Source organism: Aulonocara stuartgranti, assembly GCF_965226115.1.
Source record: "Aulonocara stuartgranti genome assembly, chromosome: 22".
Taxonomy (NCBI): Eukaryota; Metazoa; Chordata; class Actinopteri; order Cichliformes; family Cichlidae; genus Aulonocara; species Aulonocara stuartgranti.
Genome location: NC_138957.1, coordinates 34,437,875 through 34,449,114, shown reverse-complemented (window position 1 = coordinate 34,449,114; position 11,240 = coordinate 34,437,875). Strand labels below are relative to the sequence as shown.

General features: G+C 40.1%; 1 protein-coding gene and 1 long non-coding RNA gene across 3 annotated transcripts in view; one reads left to right on the top strand and one right to left on the bottom strand.

The window, feature by feature from the left end:
* The window catches only part of LOC309698587, a 9,332-nt gene extending 3,775 nt beyond the window's left edge, over positions 1–5,557 (bottom strand). The window contains exon 1 of the long non-coding RNA XR_014274133.1: positions 5,505–5,557. This is a non-coding gene — a long non-coding RNA (uncharacterized lncRNA). The remainder of the gene's footprint in view (positions 1–5,504) is intronic.
* LOC309698585 (cell division control protein 42 homolog) overlaps positions 1–10,321 on the top strand; it is an 11,427-nt gene extending 1,106 nt beyond the window's left edge. Inside the window, exons 1-7 of one of the 2 annotated variants that reach the window (XM_082521119.1) lie at positions 1–613; positions 1,006–1,115; positions 5,512–5,616; positions 6,222–6,294; positions 6,962–7,071; positions 8,591–8,788; positions 9,878–10,321. The exon at positions 1–613 is cut by the window's left edge and continues 1,106 nt beyond it. In XM_082521119.1, the coding sequence (XP_082377245.1) occupies positions 5,512–5,616; positions 6,222–6,294; positions 6,962–7,071; positions 8,591–8,788; positions 9,878–9,967 (576 nt within the window). In that variant the 5' untranslated portion in view covers positions 1–613; positions 1,006–1,115 and the 3' untranslated portion in view covers positions 9,968–10,321. The remainder of the gene's footprint in view (positions 614–1,005; positions 1,116–5,511; positions 5,617–6,221; positions 6,295–6,961; positions 7,072–8,590; positions 8,789–9,877) is intronic. The other variant, XM_082521118.1, reaches the window with a different exon arrangement.
* Positions 10,322–11,240: the final 919 nt, after the last annotated feature.

Below are 11,240 nucleotides of genomic sequence, written 5' to 3'. Positions count from 1 at the left end.
CAGTTAACCCATCAAAGGTAATAACACTTACAGTTTCATTAACTCACACGGAATCACACAAAACTGCGTTACAACTGCTCTGCCGCTGCGCCTTTCGTCTCTCCCTCTGCGTGATGCGCATATGACAACTAATGCGCTCATTTGGGTGCGCTTGAATCTTGCCTGTAGATATCCTGAGGCCGAGTCAGCAGGGAATTTGTACATTCCTGTTGTGAGATTTGCAAAAAGGCGATTGAGGAAGCAGGGCTGCAGATACCATCCACTGGGAGCCAGCCAGTGATGCTTCGTGCAATAAGTGAGGAAGGGAACTTGAACGCATCACTCCCCAGCAGGTGTGAACAGGTAGAACGAAAGGTAGGCGCTGTCAGTGACATCAACTACAACTTGACATAGTTTCGTTTTTGAAAAGAGTGCAGAACAGGACCGACTGGATGATAAAACAGTAGCACACTCAGAAGATTTCCTCTGAGTCACTATTATTACGGAGAGTATATTCTCGAGGCCAAACAACCTTCAGATCAGTGTTAAAATTGTGATGAAGCGTGACAGCACGAGGACGCTGATGCTGGAATTATACTGAAAAGCTCCTGACTGACCCGGAGAAGATACTGAGGTAGGCCACAGCCCACAAATCTCCTCTGTGAATATATCAGGCAAGCATCTGTTTGTTTTGTATTATTTGAATTCTGCATATTGTATTTTACAACCAGTTGCATCTTGTGTAGACTTTTATCTAACACTGTGCAGTCAGTCATCAGTTTTTGACTGACAAGATGAGTAAGATAATAGTTAGAGACTGAAATTAACTGGTAACCAAAAATCTTTACAACTCGTGCTCCTTTGATCTTTTTTCCCATATGTTTTACTATCACTATACTTTGAAAGTCAAATGTATTTAAAACTAGCAATAAATTCAGTGACCTCTTATTTAATGTTGTGTTTCGTTATTTATTTGTTAGAACAGAAGTAATGCTAACTGTTCATCTCCTGTTCATCTGGACGTAGAAACGTTGATGAAATGCTGAGATATAACGTTAGCTGTCCAGGCTGCTGCTGAACAGCAATAACTAGAAAGCAGGCCTCATATGGGTTAACTGCACTAACAAGTGGAACAGGTTAGTAGAGCAGGCGTACCCAATAAAGTGGCTGCTGAAAGTAAATAGTGTGACTTTAGTGGACTGCACAGTATTTGGTTACACATTCTCAGACTGTATATATTGTCTTTATTATGATTTTCTCTATTTCAGAAATTATTCAGATAAATCTGTCAAACTTCACTTTTGTGTCTGAAGACTTTTACTGTACATTAGACCAATATGTTTGTAGTTCTCTTTCCAAGGTCAAGAAGTTTTTAATAATTTATTTTAAACTGTCTGTGTTGTGAAAAATGCCTTAACTGTTTTGAGAGCTGAGTTAAGAGTGGTGAGAATGACAGTGCTGTGAGATTTGCACAAAAGCGATTGAGGAAGCAGGGCTACAGATACCATCCACTGGGAGTCAACGGGATGGACAGAATTAGAAATGAGTATAATAGAGGGAGACAAAGTTATAGAGGCGAGGATGAAGTGGTTTGAACATGTCCAGAGGAGGGATAGTCGATATATTGGACAAAGGATCTTGAAGATGAAGCTGGCAGGCAGGAGGAAATGTGGAAGGCCTCAGAGAAGATTCATACATGTAGAAAAGGAGGACATGCAGAGGGTTGGTGTGACAGATGATGCTGAGAACAGGGTGAGCCTCTGAGGGGAGCCGCTGAAAGAAGATGTCTTTTTCAGAAGTTTCTCGGGGAACATAAAAATCGAATTCTATACCCATGATGTTTGCTGCCTTCACATTACAGGAAGATGGAACTCCACAAATACACATCAAAGTGAGAGAAAATTTGAATAAAATATCTTCCTGAGAACCAAGGAAGAATGTATTTTCTGTTTAACTGTTGTGATTTCCTGCCTGTTTGGAGCTAAAAGAGTCCATCAATACAAGAGATATCATGAGATATCTTGTGTTCTATTGAGCGCATCAGGACTTAGTAGTGTAGCTTAAATAAGTCAATAGATATAGACCAAATTAATGTTCATTAGAAAGGACATAAATATAAAAGCTGGGACTCTCACTAGGATTTGAGTAACTAACCTGGATCCAGACTGAGCTCCTTCTGCTTGCTGTTGACACTGTTTCTATGAATCGCTCAACAGCGACATCTGCTGGATTTAAAAAGTCATTCCAGGAAACTTGGAGACAGACTGAAGTCTCCGTTCATTCACTTTGACTGTGGACAGCAACCGAGTCATGACCAGTAATCCTGTTTAGTTAACCAAGTGATGATAAAGTGCCAACTGGATAAAAGAGAATAAAACTGAGTAGTACAAAAATAATAATAACAAAATTTTAGATTTTCTGAGTGTTCACCCAGGGCACCGAACAGGCCAGGACCGCCCCTGCTTGTATGACCCTTATGGGATATTCACATAGAAATATTACCCTATATTACCCTTCCAGGACATGAAGCTCAGTAAAGCACCCCTCCAACAGCCAAACCCATCTGTTCTTTGATTGGATTGTTAAATTTGTAATTGACAGAAAAATTGGGTCAAAATTCGTACTTTTAAGTTGAAATAAATACAGCCAGGAAACCTGAGCGCAGAGTTTTACACGCAATTTTTTGCCTTAACAAAAAAAAAAATTGTAATTTTGGGACTGGACCTAATTGGTTTAGGCCTTATTTGGCAGACAGAACTTTCTCTGTCAGCCTTCTCGGTTCCGAATCATTTTCTGCTTCTCTGTCATTCGGCGTCCCACAGGGCTCAATTTTAGGGCCACTGCTGTTTTTGCTGTATCTATTGCCTCTGGGTTCCATCCTTAGAAGGCATGGGATCTCTTTTCATTAGGATCTCATTATGCTGATGACTGCCAAATTTATTTGCCACTAAAGCAGGAGGATGGCATCTCCATAAAACCTCTCTTGACATGTCTAGATGACACCAAAACTTGGTTGGCTCTAACCTTTCTAAATTTTTATGAAAAGAAAACAGAAGTGTTTGGACCTGGTGGTCCCTGTGCGTCCTCTGTTGATTTCAGACACCTGGAAGTTTATTTTAATCCTGTTGTTACTGACCTTGGTTTTAAGTTGGGGAGTGATTTTAAATTTAAAGACAACCAAATCAGAACAGTGGTGAAGTCCAGTTTTTATCATTTAAGGAGAGCACCTTGAAACAGTGATTCATGCTTTTATTTCTTCCCATCTGGACTACTGTAATTCACTTTATGTGGGGGTGAGTAAGTCATTGCTCTCACGTCTTCAAAATGCTGCTGCGCGATTCCTAACAGAAACTCGTAAAAGAGAGCATACAAACGTGGACAAAAATTGTTGGTACCCTTCGGTCAATGAAAGAAAAACTAACAATGGTCACAGAAAAAACTTTAATCTGACAAAAGTAATAATAAATAAAATTCTATAAATCCTAACCAATGAAAGTCAGACATTGCTTTTCAACCAAGCTTCAACTAAATTATTTAAAAAATAAATGCATGAAACAGGCCTGGACAAAAATGATGGTACCCACAACTTAATATTTTGATTAACCTTTTGAGGCAATCACTGCAATCAAACGATTCCTGTAACTGTCAATGAGACTTCTGCACCCCTCAGCAGGTATTTTGGACCACTCCTCATGTGCAAACTGCTCCAGCTGTTTCTGGTTTAAAGGGCACCTTTCCCAGACTGCATGTTTCAGCTCCTTCCAAAGATGCTCAATAGGATTGAGGTGAGGGCTCAGAGAAGGCCACTTTTAAATAGTCCAGTGTTTCCCTCTCAGCCATTCTTGGGTGTTTTAAGCTGTGTTTCGGGTCATTTTCCTATTGTCAGACCTGCAACTGAGACCAAGCTTTCTGACACTGGCCAGCACATTTCTCTCTAGAATCCCTTGTTAGTCTTGAGACTTCATTGTACCTGCACAGATCAAGACACCCTGTGCCAGATGCAGCCCCAGAACATAACCGAGCCTCCCCCGTGTTTCACAGTTGGGACAGTGTTCTTTTCTTGATATGCTTAATTTTTCCGTCTGTGAACATGGAGCTAATGTGCCTTTGCAAAAAATCCCATTTTTGTCTCATCTTTCCACAGGACATTCTCCCAGAAGCTTTGTGACATGTCAACATGTAGTTTTGCATATTCCAGTCTGGCTTTTTTATGATTTGTTTTCAACAATGGTGTCCTCCTTGGTCGTCTCCCACTTTGGCTCAAACAACGACGGATGGTGCGATCTGACACTGATGTTCCTTGAGCATGAAGTTCAGCTTGGATCTCTTTAGAAGTCTTTCTGGGCTCTTTTGTTACCCTTTGGATTATCCGTCTCATTGATTTGTCATCAATTTTCCTCCTGCAGTCACGTCCAGGGAGGTTGGCTACAGTCCCATGGATCTTAACTTTCTTAATAACATGTGCAGCTGTAGTCACAGGAACATCTAGCTGCTTGGAGATGGTCTTATAGCCTTTACCTTTAACATGCTTGTCTATGATTTTCTTTCTAATCTCCTGAGACGACTCTTTCCTTTGCTTCCTCTGGTCCCTGTTGAGTTTGGTACTCACCATGTCACCAAACAACACAGTGACTACCTGGAGACATACATACAGGCCCACTGACTGATTACAAGATTGTAGACACCTGTGATGCTGATTAGTGGACACACCTTCAATTAAAATTTCCATTCTTTGCTAGGGCAACCATCATTTTTGTCCAGGCCCGTTTCATGCATTTATTTTTTAAATAATTCAGTTGAAGCATGGTTGAAAAGCAATGTCTGACTTTCATTGGTTAGGGTTTATAGAATTTGTATTCATTATTAATTTTGTCAGATTAAAGTTATTTCTGTGACCATTGTGAGTTTTTCTTTCATTGACTGAAGGGTACTAACAATTTTGTCCACGTCTGTATAACCTCTGTGCAGGCCTCTCCGCACTGGCTGCCTGTTCCTTTTAGGGTTCATTTTAAAATTCTTACGTTTGTTTTTAAATGCTTTCACATTCTTGCCCAACCTTACTTCTTTGAGCTTCTTCATCCTTACCCTGTCTCTCAAGTCAGCTGACCAGCTGCTCCTGAAGGTACCAAGATCCAGGCGGAAACCCATAGGAGGCGGGGCCTTTTCTAATGTCGCTCCAAAATTATGGAATAATTTGCCCTTGCATGTTAGAGGCCCCTTCACTGTACTCTTTTAAAATCATGTCTTAAAACCCACTTATTCTTTGTCTTATTCTCAGTGAGACTTAGTTTCTCTTATAATTAAATTAGTTATTTAATTATTTTCCTTTTATTTGGCTTTTATTTATATCTTATGTAAATGTATTATATAGTTCCAATGCGCAGTACTTCGTGTCAGCTGTGGTTGTTTTAAAGTGTTTTATAAATAAAGGTGATGATGATGATGATGAGACACAAATCAGTTACTTGTCTTTACAGTTTATTTTGTTCCCAATTTTCTCCTTTTTTAAAAATTGTTTTTCCTACCTCTCAGATGCAGACTATAAAGCTCGTCGTGGTGGGTGATCGTGATTCAGGAAAGCATGAATTGCTCCTGACCTATACAGGCACAGCCTTAAAGGAAGAACACATACCCATAGTGAGTAGGTTTAAATACCACAAATTAAAAAAAAAAACAAACAAGATTTTTCTCTTCAGGAAACTCATGACACAAAAATCTGCAGACATACACCAGACAGATTTCAACTGCTCTTTTGTGTCACACAGGTTGTGATACTTGCAGTAACTGAACTCAACAGAACACTAAAGACAGACCATACAAACACAGTATTTACAGCACATACATGCAAAACCAATCGAAGTGGGTTGTGTATTGTGTTCTCACAAATACAGTCTGGACCAATTTCTGTTATAGTGTGTTTGGAGTTTGAAAGTAAGTATTCAAGTAAGCGCAGCAGCTATAAAACACTCCCTGCATCCGCTCACATCCAGAGCCGAGGTTACCAGGAATGTTGGGATAAGCTGCTTGTTAACACACGTGGCAGAAGCCTGAACGTGAGTAAAGGGGAGTAAAGCAAGACATGACACATCTGCTTACCTGAACAGCTGCAAACTAATATTCATGAAAGTGCTCAGCTCATTTCATAAATCAGTTTGACTCTGTTTAGTCATGCTGTAACGATTCTGCTGCATTTGCATGTTTACTTATCTTTGTTTATGGCTTTTGTTCCCTGTTTTCTCCAGGTGTTTGACAACTATGCTGTGACAGTGATTGTTGGTGGAGAGATATACAGTCTGGAATTAAATGACACTACAGGTAAAAAGTACATCAAAACTCAGTCTATTAAATACAAAAAAATCAGTTGTATAATGTCTGTGAAGGTTCTCAGTCATCTTAGTCTAAGGAGCTTAGAAAGAAAAACGTCTGGACTTCTATAAGTTGCTTGAAGACGTTTCACCCCTCATCCGAGAATCTTCTTCAGTTCTAAGGTCAAATGGTGAAGAGTCCCAGATTGTCCCAGATTTAAGCCCCGTGGGAGTGTCCCCCTGTGGGAGTGTCCCCCCTAATGATCCTCTACCTAATCACATGATCCAAGGTGTGAAAGCGGTTGTGCGTCACAATCAGCCAGGGTTTCAGGTGAGCTCATTGTGAAACCTGGCCCCACCCTATCATGTGATTTCCTGAGGTCAGATGGCCCAGGATGTGAGTGGGTGTTAAGGCGTCTGGGAAGGATCTCAAAACTGGATTATAGATGGCAGAGAGTTGGTGTCGCCTCTGTTCAAAGATGGTCGCTCACAGTGGACATAGATGCTTCTTTCACTCCTCTTTGAAACCATCTGTCCTCTCTGCCCAAAATGTGAACATTGGCATCCTCGAAAAAGTGACCTTTGTCCTTTAGATGCAGTCATTTCCACTTGGAAATTCATTTTCTGGGGGAGGGGTAACTTGTTGTTCAGACACTTGTGTTGTGTTCCCCCTGCAGGTCAGGAAGATTATCATACACTGCGACCCTTCAACTACCTTCAGACTGACATCTTGCTTCTGTGTTTCTCTGTCGTATCACCGTCATCTTTCAAGAACATCACAGAGAAGGTTTGTTTAGTTGGTAACTGTGTTTTGTTTCTAATTTGACGGGAATTCAAAATACTGACTCTTAATTTAATGAGGTGATTCTCTTCACTGGCTGCCCTTTAAGTCCAACAAACTCTCAAAGACTGTCAGCTAAAGGAAACCTCAATATGCCTGTAAAAAACATTAATTAAAAAAAAAAAAAAAAAAAAAACACACGGACAAACAAACACAAAGTCTTCTTGTTCTACTCAAAAATAAAGTTTAAAAAATTCCTTATCGGAACATCCATCAACATGTTCCCATTGGCCAGTACTAAAATTTAAAAAAAAAAAAAAAAAGTCATTTTAAATATATTTTTCTACATATCTATAAAATGACAATATTTATACACATCTTCCTATTTGCATAAACTCTGTAATGCCAAACTATTGTAATCACAGATGAAACTGAGGAGAAGAAAACAAAACACTCACCTGTCAGCAACGTTGTTGCTGCATTATTTGCTTCTCATTGTTCTCTGATTGTTAAAAATCAGTGTTTTTCAATACTTCTTTTAAATCTGAGAAGCAACTGACCGCAGTTGTAAAGACCAGATGTTAATCAGTTATGTGAATTCACCAAAACAAAATCACATCTTCTTCCAAAAGACCTTGACAAATGTGTTCATGCCTTCATCAGCTCTAGTTTGGACCACTGTAATCCTCTGTGTTTAGGTCTGAAACACTCTTAATCGTTTGCAGTTAGTCCAAAATGCCGCTGCATGATCACATCACTCCACTTTTAGCAGGTTTTCACAGGCTTCCTGTCCATTTTTCTACTGGTTTTAAGATTTTCCTTACTTTTAAAGTTTTAAATGGTGTCGTACCCAGCTATTTAACCAACCTGCTCAACTTATTTAACCCCAAAAGAGCACTAAGATCTTCTAGCCAGATGCTCATAGTGCAGCAGAGGTCTCGATTGCGATCTCCAGATTGGGAGTTTGCAGTCACAGTTTTAAGACTGCTACTTAATAGTCATACTGCAGAATCAACATTATCTTTTAAATCTAGTTTTAAAACTCATTTTTCTACCTCAGCTTTTTATGTTGGCATCTGTATTGGATTGTTTTGGTTAATTAGTGGTCTTTAACCACTGGGACATCTAATGATGATGTTTCTAAAACAAATAACTGCAGTCTCTAATTCAAAACGGACTTCAGGGAGAGATAAACGTCTAATGAATATTATGTTTTCATGCTCACACGGGGAAGTTAATTGCCAAAATATTTAATAATCCAATATCAGATTAAGTTATGTAACATTTTTTTCAAAACAGTCACCTCAAGGCGCTTTATATTCTCAGAATCAGAATACTTTATTAATCTTGAAGGAAATTAAGGGTTACAGCAGGCAGCATGCTAATGGCGCATGTGCACTTTATGACAAAGTCACAAAGGTAATTTTGTTTGGTTTCTAACTTCAGAGATATTCGCGCACACACAGAGCTACAGGTCAGTTGTTGCAGTAAAAGCCCATCAAACCTGACCTTGATTTTTCCACAGTGGGTGCCAGAGATTTCACACCACTGCCCGGGGACGCCCTTCCTGTTGGTCGGGACTCAGGTGCATTTAAGAGATGACAGCCACACCCTGGAGAAGCTGGCCCAGAGAAACCAACACGCTGTGACCTTCACGAGTGGAGAGGAAGTGGCTCGTAAGCTGAAGGCAGTCAAATACGTGGAGTGTTCAGCTGAGACACAGGTACGAGGGAGAAGAAGTCTGCTGGTGTTTCTGCTGAGAAACAAGCACTGGTATCTATAAGTTTTTGGGTGCAAAGTTAAGAGAAATATGAACGTCTTCATTAGTGATAAAGGTACCTTAAAATCCAAGGTTTGTGCTAATTCAGCCAGCAGAGCACGAGTAGGTCAGGGTGGGTTAAAAAGCGGTAGTGGAGCCCAGGGTTAATTATTGTATTGATTGCTGATGGGAAACATGTGTGCCTCTCCTGGGTTTCCAGAGATTGGTTAGTAGATAATCACATCCACACACAGATGAAGAAGAAAGATGAAAAGAGTGACCAGACTGAGGCACATGACACCCATGATGCTGAGTCTGTCTCGAATGACTGACTTCTTTTTTAAACAGTGAGCCCACAGGAAGATGACCGTGACATTTTATCACATAGTATCTCACTTTTCAGCCACTTGCATCTGCAGCTTTATTCTTTGAGTCACTACATGAAGCTCGTGACCATAGGTGAGGGTGTTGGTGTAGATTGACCAGTATATTGACAGCATTACTTACATGCTCAGCTCTGTTCATCACAACAGGTTGGTACTGTGTCCATGTCACTGTCGGTGTCACACCAATCCATTCTTCTTCCCTCACTCATGACACTGGGACATTTAAACTTCTCCACTCAGTCATGCCCATTCCTACTCATACTCAAGTGGGACTGGGCACGCTGCCCTTTACCAAATCACAGCCATGGCCTCAGCCTTAATGGTGCAGATTCTCATTCCTGATGCTTCACACTGGCTTTAAACTACCAACAGAAGCCAACAGATGTGTATATTGGTGTATATTCCCACTCAGTTCAGCTCGATCGATCTCTTTAACCCCGGAACACTAACAAGCAGGTTTTGTAAAATGTTCACATTTCTATAGAACTGGAAGTCATTTTGGCACCAAGAGGAGCCTCTCTGTTGGGTCTGTGCCTCGCAGGCCCGCTGGTTCAAGGACTTATCACCCGTGAAGAAAGCAAGACAAACAGCTCAAATGGTTTTAACTTGCTAAACCTCTCTCATGTGCTTGTTTTGTTGTTGTTTTTCTTTTTTGTCTCTCTCTCAGGAAGGATTGAAGAATGTGTTTGATGAGGCTATTCTTGCTGCTCTGGAGCCTCCAGATACTAAATCCAAGAAGCTCTGCATCCTGCTATAGATGCCACAAGAAGAGAACAAGGAGGAGACGGTGGAGGTGTAGATTAGAGATAAGAGAATATTAACTCAAATAGGACTAGAGGGTTAAGTCATAGTGATTTAACTTTGGGTTACTCACATCTTAAGACTGTTGCAGAAAGCCAGAGTACAGCTGGTAAACCCTCTAGCTTTCATAGCTGCCTTGATGTGCCCATTCATTCATTTTCATTGTCCACACTGGATCATCAAATCAAATCTCTAATGCAACCAGCCAAGGCTGCTGCTGAACAGCAACAACTAGAAAGCAGGCCTCGAGGTTCAACTGTATTAATGAGCAGTAGGACAGGTGTACCTAATAAAGTGACTGCTGAATGTATGTAGTGTGACTTTAGTGGCCTGTACAGTATTTGGTCTCACATTCTATATATTGTCTTTTTAATGGTTTTCTCCATTTCAGCAATTATTCAAAGAAACTGTTTACACTTCATTTTTGTGTCTGAACACTTTTACTGTACATTAGGCCGATATGTTTGCAGTTCTCTGTCCAAAGTCAGGAAGTTTTTAATATATATTTTTTTAAACTGTTATGAAAAATGCCTTAACCAATTTGAGAGCTGAGTTAAGAGTGGTAAGAATGACATTCCTTGTAGAGTATATATATACTGGAAGTGTTGGGTATACAAGTGTGGCCTAAGTCTTCGGTCAGAAAGACTGCAGCAGTCCTGGAGTTTAGTTCACTGTCTTTAATTAAGCTTCACAGAAGAACTGGTTACAGCAGGGCTTGCCATGATAAATCCAACTGTGATGCAGCCAGACATGAATTTATAATTGTAGCAGATGCAGTATAGGTGACTATAAGCATGGTTGTCTGGAAACAGAAACAGGTAATACTATAGCTAGTAGGGTCAAAGATAACTAAGAAACAATCAGAACACATCATCTACTCAGACACAGCAATAGTTCACAATGTCCACAAGGGGTCGCTGTAAGACCATAAGTTGGCTAAATAGCACATCTCTTCCAAGTTGCTAGTGGGAAGGCAAGAAGGTGGCAAGCTAACAACAATTAAACTAAACAATAAACAACAGAAAAATCCTTTAACCGCGGGATGTAATTATTGGAGGAGATTTAGGCCACTGGTATTTACTTGGTGCAAATTAATTAATTAAATAAACCTACTAACATGATATCAGTTTACAGCGGCACAACTTTAACTTTAACCTGCACAAACAACTATAACTATTATCACACCAGTTAACCCATCAAAGGTAATAACACTTACAGTTTCATTAACT